The 20,520-nt window shown below is 39.5% G+C and overlaps 1 protein-coding gene across 8 annotated transcripts in view; it reads right to left on the bottom strand.

Moving 5' to 3' along the window:
• Window positions 1–20,520, bottom strand: part of LAMA2 (laminin subunit alpha 2) — a 375,334-nt gene that overhangs the window by 1,824 nt on the left and 352,990 nt on the right. For 6 of the 8 annotated variants that reach the window (XM_075035668.1, XM_075035669.1, XM_075035671.1 and 3 more), the window contains 9 exons: window positions 17,037–17,213; window positions 15,997–16,213; window positions 13,131–13,190; window positions 10,612–10,724; window positions 8,904–9,093; window positions 6,392–6,547; window positions 2,741–2,894; window positions 2,309–2,439; window positions 1,480–1,702 (listed from right to left, as the gene is read on the bottom strand). In XM_075035668.1, the coding sequence (XP_074891769.1) occupies window positions 1,480–1,702; window positions 2,309–2,439; window positions 2,741–2,894; window positions 6,392–6,547; window positions 8,904–9,093; window positions 10,612–10,724; window positions 13,131–13,190; window positions 15,997–16,213; window positions 17,037–17,213 (1,421 nt within the window). The remainder of the gene's footprint in view (window positions 1–1,479; window positions 1,703–2,308; window positions 2,440–2,740; window positions 2,895–6,391; window positions 6,548–8,903; window positions 9,094–10,611; window positions 10,725–13,130; window positions 13,191–15,996; window positions 16,214–17,036; window positions 17,214–20,520) is intronic. The other 2 variants (XM_075035670.1, XM_075035676.1) reach the window with 1 other exon arrangement.

Raw genomic sequence — 20,520 nt, 5'->3', positions numbered from 1 at the left:
ATCACACATTAGAATAGGGGGAAAAACAACTTCCAGAAAATAATTTAGGAATTAACCCAAGAGGGGTCTTGCTATTGACCTTGATGTACTTAAGAAGTGATGTACTTAAGAAGACCACAAAGGTCTTGTGGAATAAGATACCCTTTGTATACACAAGGCATGCCTTGCTAACGACTGTGCCCCTGAAGAAGAAATAAAAGACTGATAAGAAGGGAACATCCTACCCCAGGAGGCGCCAAAAAGTTGAATAATTGCTAATAGGCATGAAGTCAGCAAAAATCTTTGATAACTGGAGGAAAGGTAAAGGCGGCAGGGGGAGATCACGACCACCGACTCAATTCAAGACCAAAAGACTTCCCCCTGCCCCCCACTCTCCTTGAGCATGCGCTGTAGAATAAAAGAACACTGTACCTTTAATTTGAAGCGGGGAAACTTTAACCCAATAGAAACTGTGCTAGATAAGTAACTACCAGTAATAGTTTTGGGGAAGAACTTTGGAAATTGAATATGTATAACTGAACTGTATAAATTGCTCGCCTGTTTAGGCATGAGGTGTGCTAGCTTTGTGGATTACCACCTAGCCCCCATCTTTGTGCAAACATGAATTGGAATAAAATACCTCTGCTCTGTGTGTATAGTGGCGTTTCGCACACCAGGTAAACAACCCCACTTGTGGGACAACCACCTCAGTATGCATTAGAGCAGACGCATTTTGCAAACATCTTAACTGTGTTTTCAGAAGGTAAACTGCTATTAGATAAACTTACTGATTGCCTATGAACAGATGAATACTAACATTCATTATCAGCTTAGTGGAAGATGAAGCTAGCTACAGAGCTCAGCCCAGTTCTGGATCCTGTTCAATTACCTCTGCATGAAGCAGGTTCTCTTGAGGGCTTCCAGAATACTGAGTAGCAAATGTTGATTATTTTTTTCCTTTAAAAACCACCAGACCACAAGCAAATACATTGATCAGAAAGAGATGGCGTCCTCTCACCTGTCTGTGCAAGCTGTTGTTCACGTTCCTCAGGTTTTACAGGCTGATTTACACACAGTCCCCTGCCCCCACAAGAGCATATATGCATTCTTTAGTTAAATTTAAATTCTCCATTCTTAAGTTAAAATTAAATTTGCCAAATGCTGTTACTATTGAAACATAACTATTATGGTTACTGAACAGAAAGTTTTAAGAGGGAGGCTGTGTGTGTGTGGGCAGCAGAAGGCAGAAAGTCTGTCCGCTCCTCTGACAGTGCCTACATTTGAAACTGGGCAGGGGAATCTGTGAGAGTCCCTTGGTGCTGCAGAACTTCTTGTTCCAAAATGTATCTGGATGCAGAAATGAGCAACCCTGCCAACTGATACAAACTTGAAGAGTCTTGCCATCATCTTTAGCATACTAGGCCTAATGGCATTTAAGACATTTCCAAGGCAATGTTGCTAGAGCATAAGTAAAGCATCATTTGTGTGTTAAATGCTCACCAGGATATCCTCCGACAAAGACAGGGTCATTGGTGTCTGCTGAGGTCGAGGCCCTGTTTGGGCTGTTACCATCCACCTGTCTGTCATCCACAGTCAGCTCTAAACGGTGTTTGATCTTGTTTGCAAGAACCTTGTGCCACTGTCCATCACACAACCTGCCTGGTGTATTGGGCTCATAGATGGCAGAGAATCGGCCTGCACCATTGTCAACATGAAACATCACCTGAGAAGTGTGACATGGAAATCAGCAAGTTCTCAAAACAGTTCTACAGCTCTTTTTTTTGTTTGTTTTGTTTTGTTTATTTAAAGGCAACATGCTCTGACTGCACATACTAAAGCTCTAATTGGATACCAGACTATGGGGATTGCTGTCCCTCTGGGATCTGGGTTATTTCACAGATAAACATGAGTGGAAATATGCAAAATTGTTGCATAGCTTGCCATTTTTCCATTTTTTTTGTCTTAGTTTTGATGTGTTTCACCGCCCGCCCCGCCCCACTCTTTATAGTGATAGATTACTGACTGGTTTTCCAGACTGTAAAATAAATATACATGAGAAACTAGTATTATTAATGGCAAAGCCTTTCCTCAAAACTTTTCACATTCTCACTAATTTAAGTCCTGATGTTGCAGTTTTAGGAAACTCAAGTGTTAATCTTTGTAAAAGTGTAAGAGCCTCTTTATGTATGGGAAGTGGCAAGTGCTGCATAAAGGAGGGCCCTGATGTTTACTGAGATGCCTTGAGATTGGGGTAGTAAGCTTGCATTTAAACTACCTGTGCTTTCTAAAACCAGCCTCTATAAAGAGCCAAAAATGCTTTGCTACTCACTTTTCCATCTACTAATTCAATGCCAAGCCCATCCATTTTCTGGCTGCTGACTCCTAGGAGAACACCATTGATTCGTGTTGTACGGAATTCAAATTCCACGAGCAGGTCCGTTCCCACTTTGTATGCACCAACTTGGAGAGAAAAGGGGAAGCATAATAAAATTAAGAAAAGCATTTAATACGTTATTCCTAATAATCACACAAAGTGTCTTGCCAGTAATGCAAGGTAACTAAGTCAGCATTATTAATGCACTCCATTTCATGTGAAATCATGTAAGTAACTAGTAACTGTTAGGCAGCTGTGCTTAGTTTGAGACTTTGCTAGAAAGTCATATAGGAGTCATAACAGGACTTGGGTAGCACTCAAAGTTTTTGAAAGCAGTATCTCCTCTTTCTCTGTTCTTTGCCTATCAGCAGAATTGTTGTTCATTACCTGTTTTGGCAAAGCCTGTTCCATCGAAGTATGTTCCTTTCTGTGCAGTGACAAAGCATTTTCCAACATTGAAGCTGGAAGTTGGATTATCCAGGTCAACAGGTGATTCTGTCATTTTAAAACTCCTGATGCAGCCGTCAATGCTATAGGTGACCTGCAGGTAATATTTCAAACAAAATGTATAACTGTGCAAAGCAAGACGAAATGCTCACAATAAAGGCCTAAAGTATGTCATCAAAAAGTACCTTTCCTCTGCTTCTCTGCTGGATTTATGGAGCTGAATAAAACTTGAATTTTGCATGGCTAATCCTTAATATCTGATTGTAATTGGAATCTAATCTCAGTCATACTGAGGATGAATTACATTACTTTTCAGGGATGTGATCTGAGTCACATTTATTTGGCTTAATGGAGGGGACATAAAATAATACACTGCATAATGAAACATAGCAAATTACATCAGTAATGTAGGAATTTAATGGCCTATACTTTACCTTTTTAATTGACTAGGTTATGGCGTTTGCAAGTAGATGAAGATACTGGATATAGTTCTCTGGACTGCTGGTAATTTTGCTAGGGCTTTTGTGGTTTTTTTTCCCCTTTAATCACTTTACTATGGGCCTAATGTGGCATGGTAAGACAGAACTAATGCAGGTACACAGCTACTAAAATGAACAAAGTCCCTACGTAAAAGTTGTTGACTGTATGTAGTTCTTCATGAAATAACCATATATAGGACTGGTGCCCACAGTGACAAGGGCCACTCTGTTGGCCAGAGAGGCAGGTGGAGGCGTGGGGTGTGCTCGGGTGTATGGAGGCTCCCATGCAGGGTAGCAAACTGTAGCTCCAGTTTAGCTTCTGCACTGGGAGCACATCATGGTGACTCTGAGCAGGTGGTACGTGCACACTTAAGCTGGTGGTGTAAGTAAGTGAGATCCTGCCTGCGGCAGGAGTGAGGCACTGCCCAGGCTCACCCCGGGTTGCCCTGGGTGTGATCAGTGCGTCCCAGTGGGACCTCTGAAAGCCATTGACATCTCCTCCCTTTTCTCTCTGAGGTGTGCAGAAGCTGCATTTTGGTTCTCGGTTCAGACAAAGGCTTTGATCTTTGACTTAGAGTCAGGAAAATTTATCCTTGATATCAGTGGGGGAAATGAAAAAGCTAAACATGTATTTTGAAGAAGAAAAGGAAGACATATTCATAAGCAAGGCAGTAGGAAGGAAGAAAATAAAAACCAGCTTAGGAAATACAGCATAGAAGTATGTACAAATACAGAAAGGAGAAAGGCATACCTGCAGAGAGAAGTCTTGACTCTGCATACTACCTCCTTCGAACAATATCCTGACTAGTAATTTGAAAGAATTTTTTTCCTTGTAAATCAAAGCTGAATGTACTGTGGAATTATACAGCTTATTACTGCTAAATACACCTGTACAAAATTTTCATGAGAACTTGAGCAGTATCAGTGAATAAATTTAGTTCTGAGCTGAGCAATCCTTTCTGTCAGATTCTTCATAAACAGACCTTTTTCTAATTTCTAAGTGAAAGTCATCTCCAGATCAACAGGTTTTGTTATCAAAAAAGAAAAATGCCACAAAGGAAAGCAAACCTTGCCATCTTCACTGTGAGAATAAATCACAGAAGTGTAAGATTTGTAGACAACTCGAAAATGTTCTCTAACTTTAAAATTTCACTTTCCCTATGGAAAAGCAAATCCGGTTGTACTTTAGCATAGTAACAGGCAATATGACCTCTTTTGCTGAAAGCAGAGTTTTGAGTGCTTAAAATGTGACATCTGCTGAAGCCAAACAAGCAGGTATCGGTCTTCTGCACTGAATAGGAAGCCAGCCCAGCTATGGTTATCTACTGGATTGGTGTCTAAAAAGGCTGATGTGTGTTTAGAAGAAAGCCCTAACTAAGATAATACATCCTTTCAACTTTCTTTGCTTCAGAGGCTTTACATGAAGCCTACAACACAACACTCTATTAATACATCATGCGGTGTATTTTACTGAGAATGATTGAAAGGCAAGCACTGTTTTTTACCTTCTGTGAATGACACTTGAAGTCACAGCTTCATTTAAATCCTGAAGCACTTAAAACTGTCAGGATCTGACATGATCGTTATTGCCAGACTGAGCCATTTATCTGCACGGGTTCCCTCCATTACTTCTGACAGGAAGCAATAGGTAAGGATTTAGTGTTACCTTTATCCTTAGATTAGTATTTGTAAATTGCAGATGTATTTCAAAGAGCATAATTTGATAGTATTAGGAATTGCATTTTGTGGGTAGTTAAGTATTGCTTTTGTTTTTCCGTGTCTCAGATCTGGTTTGGTAAATGCAAATGATCAGTAGATTTGCCTCAATTCTGGCTTTCTGCAAAACCCATAATTTGCTGAGAAATATGATCTTGCAGATCAGTTTTCTCTATGGAATACAAGTCTTAGATTTAGAGTGGTTACTCTTCCCCTTCATTCCCCATCCACAAGTTATTATGGGGACTTATTTAAGCAGGATCTAGGAATTCCTTTTCTGTATTTCTTTTGTCTGCCCGAACTGGTGTACTCTTGCCTGTCTATAGGCTAGTATTTGCCATTCCATAACCATCTTACTACAGTGGTATTTACTCACATGCAGTTTCTTTGAGAGTCTGGTTTGTTTCCTCTACCAGGATTTGTACTTTTGCCTCCTCTTTACTGTTTCTTTATAACCACCCAGAACAAGCCTAGACATAGCTGCTACGGACATTCCATTTTTTTGTTTGAATTGTGCTGCACTCTATGCCTAATTTGTTGTTTGCTATAATTAATTTCACTCAAGTTCTGGCTTCTACTTCGAAAGACACCTCTGTGCAGAGAAAAAAATAATGCAGGGAAGAATTTCTTCTCTGATTCTGATACTGGCATATCTTGGGGGGGTGGAGGGCAGCAGGAAAGTGAGATGACTGACACGGAGTCACGCAGATAGATGTAGTAATTGGCCTGGGTGAGGGAATACAGTGTTCCTAGTTGATTCTACAAAGTTTAGGCCAAAATGATATTCACCTCTCTACACTGTTTGCCAAGGTATGTTCTGTGTCAGTATGGAAGCTGGGCATTTAGACCAAAACAGTGATAAATTGATATATGCACATTTGATCTGGAAACAGAAAGAGGACAACAGAGTTTTCATGGCCTTACTTCAAAATACATTCTCTCCTAGTTTAGTAGTAACAACACAAACCCAATTACTACAGTAAACAGCAGTACTACTAGGTACTTTGTCCAGGGTAATTTTGGCTTCTGCTCCTTCTCTTGGGAGATGCTTTCACTGTTTATTATCATTTATTGTCAGATGAATTACGATCAAGAGAAAGGGCAAGTAGTATTCAGGACTTTATACTCTAGCTGCGCAGTGATCCAAGTGGATACACATACATGAATCTTTCTACTTTTCCATAACAGTAACTAATTCTACTCTTTCTAGTTCTTTGCATTAACTGGATTCTGAGTCAGATCATTCTACCGAAAGAAAATAGTGTACTGCCAGTAAGGTCCATTTTATCCATATTCTTGAGCAGTCTGAGGGAAAAGCAAAACAAAACAAAACTGGGAAGACATTGGTACCAATCAAGACAGTTTAAGAAGTGTAAGATAACTTAAACTTGCTTACCGGACCAATTCTTCTAGTTGTGTAGTTAATGGGCAATCCTCCAACATACAGCATTCCCACAACATCCAATATATCGGCCTTCTTGGGGCTAACAGTCCTGTTTGAAACGTCATCTACTATAAGGTTTCCTTCTTGCTTCGTTCGAATTACTTTTATCTAAAAAGACACACAAACGCAATACAACTACAGAGTTTTCTGACAACAAAGCATTTCCAGATTGTAGCTAGCCTTACAGTCCAAAATATATAACAATACAGGAGAAAGTAGTAGGAGTGGTTAGGAGAAGTATCATGGCAGCAACTATGGGTAATATTCATGGAACAGAGCTCCTGCGCAAGGTTTTGTGCAAACGTATGACTGCCTTTTAATTACATCTGGGTCAGGAGGCATGATGACTATTATGTAGTAGAATTACTGAAAGGACTTGGGGTTCCTTTGAAAAGCTTCATTGTTACTGTCATAGGCATGACACAATATTGTTTTTCCTGGAATCAGACAGCAATTTTAAGTACTGGCAATAGTAAATGCTGAATGTTAATGGCACTGGTTGCAAAACTTTATTGCAGCACATATTTGCAGACAATATTGATTTTATTATTCCACTGGTTTGGATGTGCCCCAGATCATAGTTCATGCTAGAGTAAATATAATACCAACTATGTTCTGTTGGTGTGATGGCTTCTGTTCAGACAAATGGGCTGTGAATTGCATGGAGGAAGTGCAATTGCTGAAGAGTTGAGGAAATTCTACCCCAACAACCCCCCACGCAAATGGACTTTTTTGTGCTTTTGGGGAACTGTGACTTTGGATTGTGTCTCCATTGTGTCCTACAAAAATGGGATCTACAACAAGGGTCCCTCCATTGCAGAGTGCCAAGCTGCATGCCCAAAGAGTATAGTCTTCAATTAAGAAATATATGCTCCCGTTAGTTCTCTTAGAATATAGATAAAATGCCTACATTCGGGGTATGGCTATTTTGGCTACAATGGCTACAGAGCAAAACACATCTTTTCTGTATTCATAGAGGGTCTAGCAGAAAGGAGCCCTGGTCTACTGCCAGTGCTCCTAGGCATTATATAAACCAGATAAATAATGAATACAACTTTTATTTTTTCCCCTCATGAAATACCTTGGTATACAGCATTTGCTATCATCAAAAAGTTCATGAATAAAAATCCAGTGAAAATAAAATTCCTGCAGAACAGGGTGGGAATGAAGCAGAGAGGGACTAAGGAGGACTGCAAAGAGGGTTTCATAAGAACAATTCAAGCGTGCCAGAAAACACAATGAGATTTTTTCTCATTTGGTGATAGAGATGTGGATAGTGACTTTCCAAATATCTGTCCAAAATTTAATGTCTCTTATAGTATGCAGCTTGAATACACAACTCATGTATTCTTTTCTTCTCTGTCTTTATTGGTGCCTTCAAGCATGTTACCTAACGAATACACCATGTGTCTGTTGTCCTTGGCCCAGTAAATACTAAACTTCATGGCTGTGATATTACTCCTTCCCTTACCATCTGAATGCCAAAGGCATTGTATATTAATGCTTCCTCTCATAAAGTCACAGAAGCGGCCGCCAAATACATCTGTGAATGTCATATTTATTCCCTAATGAATTAAATTAATAATGCAGGGAAGATGTACTTAAATGTTACTTCTTTTTCCTTTCTTCTTAGCATTATGGCTGAACAATGACATTATTAACATAGAAACAACTGGCTTTAATGATGTATTCCATCATCACGAGCTGATACTCACCTGAGCCCTATTAGGCAGGAAGGAACATTTTCTGCAGTTCGTTACCATATGTCCTGGGTTCAGCTGGGATAGAGTTAATTTTCACAGGAACCTGGGAGGGAGCACAGCGGGGACAGCTGACCTGAACTAGCCAAGGAGCTATTCCATACCATGTGACATCATGCTCAGTATATAAATGGGGAGCGGGCTGGGGGGGCCTGTGGGTTTTCGGTTGGAGAAGTGGCAAAGTGCCAGGTTGTGGGTGGTGAGCAGTTGCACTGTACATCACTCGTTTTGTATATTCTTTTATTAGTATCATTGTTGTTGTTGTAACTTCTCTTTTCGTGTTGTCCCAGTAAATTGTTCTTATCTCAGCCCACGAGGTTCTGGTTTTTTTTTTTTCTTTTCTCCTTTCTGATTCTCCTCCCCATCACACAGGAGCGGGGAGGGGAGGAGTGAGCCAGCAGCTGCGTGGTCCTTTGTTACCAGCTGGGCTGAAACCACGACACCATACATGGGATATATTCTAAATATGTCCAGAAATATGTGTTTCCTGAAGGACAAATTCAAAGATCAGCACTAACTTTTTTGTTAGTGGAATATGTACTGTCTACTTAACAGTGAATCTGAAAGCACAAATTTTGCAGACTACAGAAAATCCTAGTTGTAAAGTTTAGCTTGTAGAGACTACATTTTGCAAATATCTTAAGGCAAAACAAAGCTCGCTCATAGCATTAAAAAAAATAATTTAGCGTTAGAGACTATTATACCTTGTGCCACTGGCCATCATTTATTTTGTTGGAAATCATTGTGTTGGTGTCTCCACTCCCCAGATCGTAGCTGAAGTAAGGCAGTCCATTCTTTATCTGAACTGTCGCAAAATCCGCATGGTTGATGCGGGCCATATAAAACAGCAAACCAGAATCAGCTGTTGTTCGGACTTCAAATTCAATTGTAAGTCTGGAAATCAAACAAACAGGAAAACAGCAACAGAGGAAAAGGTATTCGGCGTCAGACAGTAGACAGATTTATCTGCTTTACCCTTTTCTGTTCCTCTAAAAAAATTTCAGTTAGTGGCCCATTTTACTGTCTGTCAGAGTTTAAGAAAAATAATTTGGTTATATGCGAATTGCATTTCACACATATCTGATCCCTGACATATGAGTGTTCATTAGTCCCTTTGCTGTGGAAATAAAAAAGTGTAACCTTGGCATAGAATTTCAAGATATAATTCTCAGCTGCAGCTGTAGTTGCTGGAAAATCCCAGCCCTTGTAAAATTCCAGTGGCGTTATCCGTCATCCACACACATAAAGCTTGCAAAGAAGAGCGAGCTGTAGTGACAGCTGGCAAATGTTGAGTTTCTAATGAGTTGTATTGCCTGAAGACAGGTTGCAAAACTTTTAGGGATGCAGAGAGAAGAGTTTACAATCAGGATATAAAACACTTATTCTGATTTCTTCCAACAGAAAATGGGGGTGCGTCTTGAAGAAGTCTGCTGACCCCTTGGACAGAATGGTAATGCCAAAAACCTCCCCTATGGCAATGAACCTGGAAAGAAATTATTTAGATTATCTAAACGCTAAGGTTGTAGTGGCAGCATGTCACTAACCTAGGCCAAGCTAAGCTGTAAAGTCAGTACGTGAAAGCAGCTAATAATATAAATGTGAAAAACCACTGCATGAAAATGATCAGGCCAGGATTCTTATTTGAAAAGAAGACAGGCAAGGACTTTGGGATTACATATTTCTTTTAATTATATTCCCAGTTTTCTAAAATTAGCATATGTGAAAATATGCAGTACAGCATCTTTATAGGTAAAAATAAGTGTGAGGCTGATGGACTTGTAAACTATAAGGCAGCAAAAATGCTTAGTGGTGTGACATGGCACATTTGTTAATGATCGTGTGCCTTCAGAGCAAAAATGAACAATTAACAAGTTACAGCTTCACAATCCATTGAAAACAGCTGTATTTTTATAAGTAGCTCTTTGCATATCAACATGTATATGTATATATTGTTATACTTTGGAAGGGTAATGTCATTTTGCCTGTTTACTGCGCAAGCTTGATCTTAACTATGGGAGGGAAGGGAAAAAAAAGTTTGCTTATTACAAGAAATTACCAAGTTACTGAACCAAGAAACTTTCTTCTGAAAAAGAAACCTCTGACTCAGTTGTATGACCTGGCTCCATTCTTCTATCTGTTTTTCTGTAAATCAGTCTGGGATCTGTGTATGCCCAAACCTTTAGAAACAAAGAGGTAAACTGTTTTTGTGAGAGCTACTTAGGTGGGCACTTCATGGCCTAGTTTTCATGCTTTAATGCTTTTTATGTTTGCTTAATGAAATTAATTAGCCATGGGATGTGATCTTTTTCATGTTATGCCCATAATTTTGGGAGATGCTTTTGAGAATATAAGGAGGGGCATTTTATTTTGACATTATTCCATCAAAACTTATTGCTGAAATAAACAACGTACCTGTTTTTCACCTTGGTGTCATCAAATGCAACTGCAATGTGGCTGTTCCTTGAAAGACCAAATTGCTTGCCACCTTCCAAAATGGCTGGTTCTGTGTCAGCAGCACAGGAATCCTGCAAAATATACAGTGATCATACAAACTTCATATTTTGTGTCTCTCAGCTGTGCGCATGCTAGAAGTCTTCCAACTGCTCAGCCTGAGAATATTCCACCTAGTCTAGACACTGCCCTGCAGTTTTCCAGTGTGTTGATGTCTCATCACACCAGCTAAAGTTATAAAACAGTATGACAGGAACTTGGTGTAAAAGCAGAGCTCATTAAGCTGGCTGTAAAAGCAAATAAAAGTAATATATGAACATTGCTGCTTTCATGCCACCAGTGGACATTTACAAGAGTCTTAAGTAATTTCCAGGCAGCGCAGTGTACTCTTAGCTCACATAACTGAGTTTTACACAGTAGGATGCTCTCTTACAGAAATGAAGCAAGACTTAAGTTTTAAAGGGATGCTTTGCTGTTGACTTGAAATCTAGTCACCTTAAAAATAATGAGTTAAAAGTAGTTTCAGATCCTGCACCTGTCAGAGTCCTCCATTTTACTTCTTTATATTGTTTTACAATTGCATTCTTTGTTTAATGTGCTGTTGTTTCCCCTGGTGCTGTTGAAAGGCCCCCACAAACGATAAGGGAATCCAAATAACTGATGGATAGAAGTAACAACTGTTGAACTCCCTGAGCTGTCCAATGTAGACATATTACCCAGGGGGTAAAGAAAGAAACCCCTCCCTATCTGTTCCACTTCTATTAATCTTAAAGTGGTGCAACAATGGAAGGTAAAATATCTTCTGCCCAGTATAATTTTCTCTTTTTAATTTCACCAGGTCTTTTAATCTCTGGCCCTAAAGCTCTTGTGTAGGGGTGCCTGGGGCAATGTGAGACCACGGTAATTACCAGCTCCTACTCATGTCTAGCTTTTGCCTCCTACTGGGAGTATTATGAAGAAACTAGTCAAAGGATCTAACACAACACAGTATCAGGACAACATCACTGAGAAAAAAACAAACTTTGATAGCTGCGAGCTCTGTTTAAGCACTGTGGTTGATATCATTTTGGATTGGCGACAGTCTCTTATTTGAGCCCTGACTCAGCGGGGACCTGCAAAGCACAAGGTGCAGTGTTTTGCTGGCAAAGAGCTCTTTCTGTGAAAAATTTTGAAAATGTCATGAGTGACTCATCAGACACTGAGATTTCATACACAAAGAGGAAATTTCTTTCCCCCCTCACTCAGTTTTTCAGTAGTGTTATATTTTTTGCTTTCACACGTCACAAAAACCTTCACAACAGTGTAGAGCACTTCTAAAAATTAGTTGTCCACAATGAATGCTTTGGGTTGAATATGACAGAGTAGAACACCATGCATTACGACAAGTACACATCAGTGTGCAATGGAGGGGAAAAATGGGGAAAATTCAGCAGGACCAAACAAAGTTATGAATGTGTGATAGCAGTCTTCCAGTGATCATCAAATAGAAAAAAAATCATATTCCCATAATGCTAGGTAAAGTTTCTAATTATTTTAAGCTTTATAGGTTTATCTAGAAGTTTAACAACTATGTTAATAATAATACTACTGTGTATATAATACTTTCAGTAGGCACTAACTACTGGTACTGGAAAGAATTGGAAGATACACTAACACACACTTTCCTGTGGCACGCTTTTACATATTACATGGTAAAAGGACATATTCTGACAGCAAATTCAGTCCTAGGCTGGTATATGTCAGTAAAGGGTCTGTCTCTGACACTTTAGCTGCTCGCCAGCGTCAGCAAACACTGCAGCTTTTCTTCATCCCAGCCAGAGGACTGTAAGGAAGGGCAAGGAGTGGGGGAGAGTGCCAAACACACTGTTATGGTTGGAATCATACCAAGCATACACCGATTATTTACTGATAAAAATTGATTGCTAATAGTGAACATTCATTAGGTTGATGTGGAAATGTCAGTAAAAGATAAAAATGTCAGTAGGGCATGCTTAAAAAACTTCCAGGTTTTATTCACAGCCCCATGTCTGCTTTCGCTTTATCTAAGGACAGCCAGCTTTACAGCCTTCACAAGATTGTGAACTAAGCATGGATCATCAGCCTATATTAAAATAGCCCAGTTTTGTTTTTTCAGTAATGGCCTTCAGGTGTCCTGGGTTTAAACCTGGCTGCTTAATAATCTCCCATATTACCTGAGAGCCTCAAGACTGAAGTCTTCAGCTGCACTTTAGTCCAGTCTTGTCAGATGTCAGGGACTTGACTGGTAAGTCAAGAAGCTAGGTGTGTATCACACAGTGGAAATGAAGAACAGAAAAGCCCACTGGTGGACTGTCACACATTCTCTACAAACAATGCTGTATTAGCAATTACAAAGAAAGTAATTAGGGGAAAAAGGGACCACCACTGAAGCAGTCCCCACAGTTCATTGAGTAGTGTTAATAAAACAATGAAGTAGTGCATGGAGAAATAGTGGAAGATACCGTCATGGAGTCAAATGCAGAAGTAATGCTGGCACTCTTCATTTCAGTGGCAAGCGAGTCCTGAGAAGCAGTGGATAACATGAGGCAGAAGCAGCAGTTATCCAATGTTGAGAAACATTTTGGCATCTGTAGCAAGCACCAGCAGACTGGTGACCAGTGTATCTCCCAGCTATCCTATTTCTAGATCTTGTCTGGCCTATAGTAGAGGGTAGTTTTGTTTTTTTTTCATTTGGGATTGAACTCCCCTCCTCTTTTACATGCAGATGGATAATAAGAGATAAAAAAAGTCCTGAAAGGACTTAAGTAGAACAGGTACCTTTTTAAAGACAACTATGTGGAAATAATTTTTTTCTGCTGTATATTTTCCATATACAGCCCTTTGACACTGAACTTCTGTATAATTAACTGTCATATGAGTGCTATCTCATTATTAGACTGTAGTTACTTATTTTGTTGCAACATTCCCTAGAAAAATACTTTGGAGAATTTACTTAGATGAACATAAAAACTACCCAAAAGCTTGCCTTATTTAAAATAGTTTGAAGTCTTCAGAATACTAAAATGATTTCATTTTTTCCAAGAGAGAAAATGGAGTAATGGTGTTTCATTTAGATTTTTATTTTGAACTCCTATTTCACGTTTATCATGGCTCTAGATACGTGATATACAAAACTCACCTAGTTACACGTTTATCATGGCTCTAGATACGTGATATACAAAACTCACCTAGTAACAATGGAAGTAGTTTCTGGTATTAATGAGTAGATCTATTCCTCTCAATTTTTCTATTTAAAAGTTAGTGCTTAGAGTCTTAGTGTGCACTTGCTCTCTCACACACTTCTGTGTTGTTTTGTTTATAATGCTTGATCAAGGGATAATATGATTGCACTCTTTCACAACAGTGAGCATTAAACCAGATAACCCTTTTTACCTTGTTGTTGCCTGGTTCCTTATCTTTCTGTGGTAGCCGCCTTATACTGCAAGTTCGCTTACTTTCAACTGCAAACAGAAAGATGCATCGGAGCCCTCGTGTTACAACTACTCCACCTTGTGGGAATGAATAAAAAATGCTGCCCTAGAGCATTAAAAGGCCGATAAATATAACTTCGGGGCTCGGGGCAGGGTAATGACTAAGACGGAGCTTGCCAATCTTGAACCCCAGGCTCCCATTTCCAGGTACACAGATGGCTGCATATGCTGTGGAGACTTCAGCTGTGCTTGTCAAGTCCTTCTAGATAAAGCTGTGCCATATGTACCTGGCCAATGAAGGTGGCCATGAAGCTCAAATATAAAAGAAACCTTAATGAGTTAGGGGTTTTGGCCTAATTTTTGTACCATTTCTTGTAGGAAAACATAGTTAGAAATCCTACCTATGTCCACGAAAAAACAGATATGAATTCTGAAAATGAGTCAGGAAACAGGGAGTGACTGGGACAATGAATTCAGGTTCCTTTGTCTCTAACTGACAGACTTATAGCCAACTGACTTGTAGGGTTCGGCGTTCAGAAGATCTCGCGATGTCATGGAAAGTTAGAGGGTTAGTTGCAGCCTTGTGATGTACCTGTAATCCCGCCTCCCCTTGTTAGTATAAAAGGAATTAACTGCGCAATAAAAGGCGGAAGTTGGTGCTCACACTGCGTGTGTTATCTGTCTTTCCCTGGTCCGGGCCGACCAGTGATCTAAGTGTGGCACCTTGACATGTAGCGAACACTACACTGACTCACTGAAAAATCACAATTTTTTTATTTTTTTGGTGGTCTTCATGCAATTAATTGATAAACTTAATCTCTGGGTCACACAGAAAAATCCAATACCAACAAACTCAGTGTTCTGTAATGTGTCAGTGAAGACGTGTGAAATGGGAATGAAGATTAAACCTGACCCAGCGTGGGAGTGCCTCCCAAAATGGTTAAAAGATCTTACGAAGCCAGTCTGGGAGCAACTGTCAAAATTACTGACTCTTTTGTATTTGATATATATAAAAAGAGAAGTTAAATATTCTGGTTGTTAACTTCTCAAAACTGTCTTATTATGGTAGTGTAAATAGGCTCCTAACTAGGAAATGTGCAGCCTTTTCACATTGTTTGGAAACCTCACCCATACTGAACTATATCCTGCCTAAACCTGTCGGTTGTATGGAGGTGTAATAAAATGCAAAGGATTTCCCCCCCAAGGATATCTTCCAGTGGATAAATTACTCAGTTTAATATTCAGATTATCTAAATGTATCTTTTCTGGACAGTAGAATGTTGCATCAGCTTGTAAAACTGTTGCACTCGTGGCAGAAGAAGTTTCTTCTTAAATTTCATTGTGGAAGACTGCTTGCCACTATCTAGCTATTTAAGATTTCTGGCAACAGTTGAGCTCAATTTAGCAGTGACTGGGGTTTCAGTTCTTAAGTTCGTAAGTCTCCTGACTAAAGTTATAAAATAGCAGTGGAGGAATTGCCATATCAAACAAACCTCTCTGGTTTACCTGTTTCTTCGTCCTGTTACCGACATGGCTTCAGAGAACAGCACAAGAAATATCATAATGACATGGAGTTCCCATAGGAAAATTTCCCTTCCAATCAGATATTGCTTGGCTTACATCCTGAAGTGCAAGGATTTAGGGCTAAGCATGCAAGCCAAAGGGAATTCTACTGCTATATTGTTCTTTAAACTACTGTTGTGATAATCCAAGCAAATGACATCAACCAGTTTTCCATTATCCTCAGGTTTTACTGACCTGCAACAGGGTGTTCCCTTTACAATAGCATACTACTTTTGTGGCAAATTACTTCATTATTCTTAATGGCTAGCTTTTCAGTTTTGCCTAGAAAAAGAAACTTTTCAAACTGTACCTGAGTGAAATAATCTACACTTACAAGTGCTGAAGATAGAGATGGTGTTGGAGGAGGAGGGGAAGCAGGAGTCATCCTTGGTCTTTCTTTCTCCCCATTAGTGTCTGGTTCAGGTTGGATCAGGACTGTTGTGTGGATTGGTTTATCTTCATCCTCAGGTGGCCTAACTTCTGGTTCTAGAGAGGGACATCGGCCAATATCTGCATTTTCAAAGGACACGGGTTGAGCAAAGTCCATGGGGCTGAGAACACACAAAGAAATCAATGTCTGTTATTAGTTTTTCTGCCTTTTTATCACCCATTTATAAAGAATGGCTATATGCTGCAGTGTAATTCTACTTCACAGGACACAAGAGCCAGGATTCATCCCTTCTGTTTTAGGTACAGAGGTGGGACAATAAATTAGGGGTGATAGTCACCACTGGCTTTCCTTCCTACAGCCAGTGCAGAGAGACAGGCATCCTCTTTAGCAAATTTTACCAGCCTAGGTAGGCTGAATCACATTGCAGAGATGTCCTTCTCTCTGATATACATTGCTGGAGTGTGGGGTCATGAGATCCTAATTTAGGTATTTCAGTTATGTGAAAGAAAGATTTAGATGGGAACTTTCTGAAGACATTTTACTTTATTCACCGTTCCCTTTCTTTTTACTTAAATGTTCCTTCCAGATTACTGCAGCATGCACTTTCCACAAAGCAAATTAATTTTCATGGTGGTTCTCAGAATTTGTATACTCTTGGAGATCAACCTTATTTAAATAAAGTGTTATAGTACGACATAAATACCTATCACTGAGGCAAGACTTACTGCAGCATTACTGTTGAATTTCTCCAACTTTATGGATAAATAGACAGCTGTTGGCTTGTCTGTAAAATAGTTCATTAATTGCATAGCTTATGGAGCGTATATTGTAGACAAAAAAAGGAAGGGCATATTAAGAAAACAGATCATGTTATAGGTTTTGCTGTTAGTACGATTCCTTGCAACACTGAAGTTTCTTTTGGCAGCCAAGGTAGTTAACCAGGCCTCATTAACCGGACATTTGTTGGCATCAGTGAGACTTACGTGGCATTAATGACAAGATTCCATATACAGCCCTCAAATGGTGGTATGTTTCTGAGAGGTGCAGTCTGAAACTGAGAAGAAGTACCCCCCACAAAGAGTTTCTTAACAGAGATGGGCTGGTCTGTTGGCAATCTCTGAGTCTGGCCTTTGTCTTCATCTACTTGAACAGTGAACATCCTGTGAAAAAGATTTGAAAGTAAAGAAATACATATTTTACTCTGGTTTTTGCTTGTACTGAAATCACCACTTTGCAGGCTCCATTTACTCCTACACCAGCTGTAACACTGAGCAACTCAAATTATGTAATTAGCAGCTCACATTAAATGCATATTAACCACTAGAAGGTTTTCAGCTACTGCTATGCTTCCTTGGTAGTTCTCTGACAGAGCTTGGCAAAGCTGTGCTGCGGAAGGCGATATCAGTCACTGGTTGAACAGGAATTAGTGGTTTGTAGTGTGGCAACACTGACATGGTTAGGGCCAAGCCTGCTGTAGTGTGATGGTAGATACAATCTAGTGCTCAGCAGGATGGGAACTGCCTGGGGTCACATTTTTTTTGGCTCCCTATTTCCTGGTTTGTACAGGTTGTTATCTCCTTGCTGGGGTACAAACACTGCTACAGACTGCTCTGATTACAAAATCAACCGCGGATACTGTACACTTTTTAAAAGATCTGGTAGCTTTTTTCTGGGGGAGATGGCAGAGTAGGAAAATTACAGATTGTCACCATGTACTGATGCAAGTGCCGTAATTCATTCTCGTGGGTAATGCAGATGCTACAAGTTAAAGACAAAGCAGTCCCATGGAAGATACTGTTAAGGTTGAACAGAGGAAGGTAGAAGCTTCTGAAGCACAGTACCACTGGCTGACCAAGCCAAGTCAAGGAATGGAAAAAAGAGCAAAGAGGAAAAGGGTGAATATGGCAAAGAGCATTATTCTGGTAAAAGCAAGAATCCAGATGTGAGAGAAAAGCTGGATGCTCTTGCCTGTCAAAGCTACTGAGATGCAAATGTTGAGGGTTTGTACCACATTTACAAGGAAACATGGTAAAGGGGACAGAAAGTGAAAAAGTAGTTTGCCAAGCCATACATTGTGTATACTGAGAAAGCAGTGTTAATGTAAGGGCTATGGAATTGAGAGACAGTGGATTATTTTGATGGGTAATATATATAACAAGGTATAGCAACAAGAGTAAAAAATTTAACTGCCGTCTTTGGGACAATTTACCATTGATGAAACATAGAAAATCTCCAACTTCTGAACAAATCCAGCTCAAGGTGAGCTGAGTTGCAAAGGCTGGATAAGAATTTCAGTATTTTTGAAGGTGAATGTAGAACGCTAGTTGGCATAATTTCTTTATGTTGTTAGACTGTATTTAATAGAATTTAGGCAGGAGAGAATCAGGACTTCAAAAAAAAGCTATATGTGTCTCTGCTAAACTCTGATATGATTTATGAAGTGCAGTTTTTATTTCAAATATGTTACAGTCATGCTAAGCATCAGGACCTAACTATTCAAGCATCTTTGACTACAATTAGTTATCTAAACCCAAACTGAGCATCTATAAGTAAGTAGCTTGATTTTTCAGAATTACTGAGCATCCTTACAACATATCAGAAATAATCAGTTCCTGGCAAATAACCTCACTTTTTTCAGCTGCAAAATTATATTGAACTCCAATATTCTTCCTTAACGATAATTACAAATGTTAGCACCTGAATATTGAAAATGTTTATTGAAAAGAGGCCAGTTTTCATATGTAAAATGTTTGGTTTGTTATTTACACAAGTCCTAGACGGAACTGGATAGTGACTTAAGCACCTGAATTAGGTAACTGTTGTACTACATGCAAATTGTCCAGTTTCCTCATAGTTCTGGAGGGATTCATTTGGCCTAGAAAGCTGTAGAGTAAGAAAGTAACTCATTTTTCAGAGGATTGGAGGAAGGGGGTATTTAAAGACTTATCTTTCGGGACAGTCTCTAGGATTTCCCCCAGATCCTTCAGCAGTGGAAATAGGAGAGAGGTTTCTCTAGGGGCAAATTCAGAGCAACAGACTAATTTAGGTTCTGTGAAGTGTCCCAGAGAGGACACTTCTCTCCACTGCCTTCAGAGGAAGTGTAGGGAAATCAGGCTGTCAAGACATGAGTTATCTTTTGTGCTGCTGCATGTTAGCCGTGGCTACTGATTGTCAGTATTTTCATCAGCATGCAATAGTTCATCTTTTGTCTCATCTTTAGCCATTACCATAGCAAACATTTTGGCTCCAAGCAGAACCATACAATGATGTGCATTAGTCTTCAACAGTATCCTATAATTACCTTGGAAGAGAAAGCAAATACTTCATAACTATATGGATAATTATCTCTCTGAAGAGTTTTCAAAGGGTGTTCCTCGTATTGAATCAAATAAAGCTTGAGCTTGTGATGAGCAGAGGAGGGGTTAATCTTAATTTGTATCTTTTCACATCTATTTCAGGTTACAGAAACTGCAGAGTTCAGACAATTTGTTTTGTAACAGAGCTACTTTGAAAACACAGAAGTTTCATCTGAACAAGCATCATCACTGGATGACATTGTACAGCAATTGTGTCTTGATCTACTCTCACAGGTCAAGTTACTGTACTGCATAAAAGAACTTTCTTTGCTGTTTAGCGCTTCTTATTAACATCTGCATATTTTTTTAATGATACAATAGAAATTCAGTCAGAAAATTATACTGACAAAGGACAAAGCAAAGCAAAGCAAATTATAGAGAGGGCAGAAGAGCATCTCAGGACTAAACAGACAGGAGTTGTTGCTCAAGAAGGCTGCAGTGTTGTGGGGGTAAGAGGGTGAAGCCTAGTGTTCACTGTGCTTGGATGAGCGCATTTTGCAACATGCTGGATGTCACATCTTGTTTCTGATTTTTTTTTTTTTTTAACAAAGCAGAACAACGTTGTGCATAGAGCACTAATCTACTGAATGTACACATTTGTATGTCCAAATGTCCACAACAAACCCTGCTTGGAACAAGGGCTATTCCAGGCCATAAATAATACTGACTGCCTGACTCCTACACACTACAGTAGTGCTCTTTCTGATCACTTTCTGAATGGTGAATTTTAATTAGCATTTTTTTTACAATGTCTGAGAAAGGGCAAAGTAATTTAAGTGAAGTTCTGTTTAAAAGAACATCGTCTGAGAAGGTCTGCAATGGCTTTCCAGCAATAAGAATGATTGCCGTTTATCTGGGACTGTGTGTCTCCATTGTTTTACTATATTTAGCTGGGCACCATCGTATACACCACCTCGTGTACACTGGCACATGGCATCTCAAAAAGCCTACAGCCTGCTGTGCTGTTGCTGTTCATATACTTTGAAAACAATCATTTTCTACATGTCTTGAAAAGGTGATTTGCTGTACCACAGCAGTATTTCGCATCCACGGATTTGATTAATAAAAATATTTGCCAAGAACCAGAAGGTTAAAGATGCCAATTCAGACA

This window comes from Buteo buteo, chromosome 9 (assembly GCF_964188355.1).
Source record: "Buteo buteo chromosome 9, bButBut1.hap1.1, whole genome shotgun sequence".
NCBI lineage: Eukaryota > Metazoa > Chordata > Aves > Accipitriformes > Accipitridae > Buteo > Buteo buteo.
Note: the sequence above shows the minus strand (reverse complement) of the source record. Positions and strands in the feature narration are given on the sequence as shown.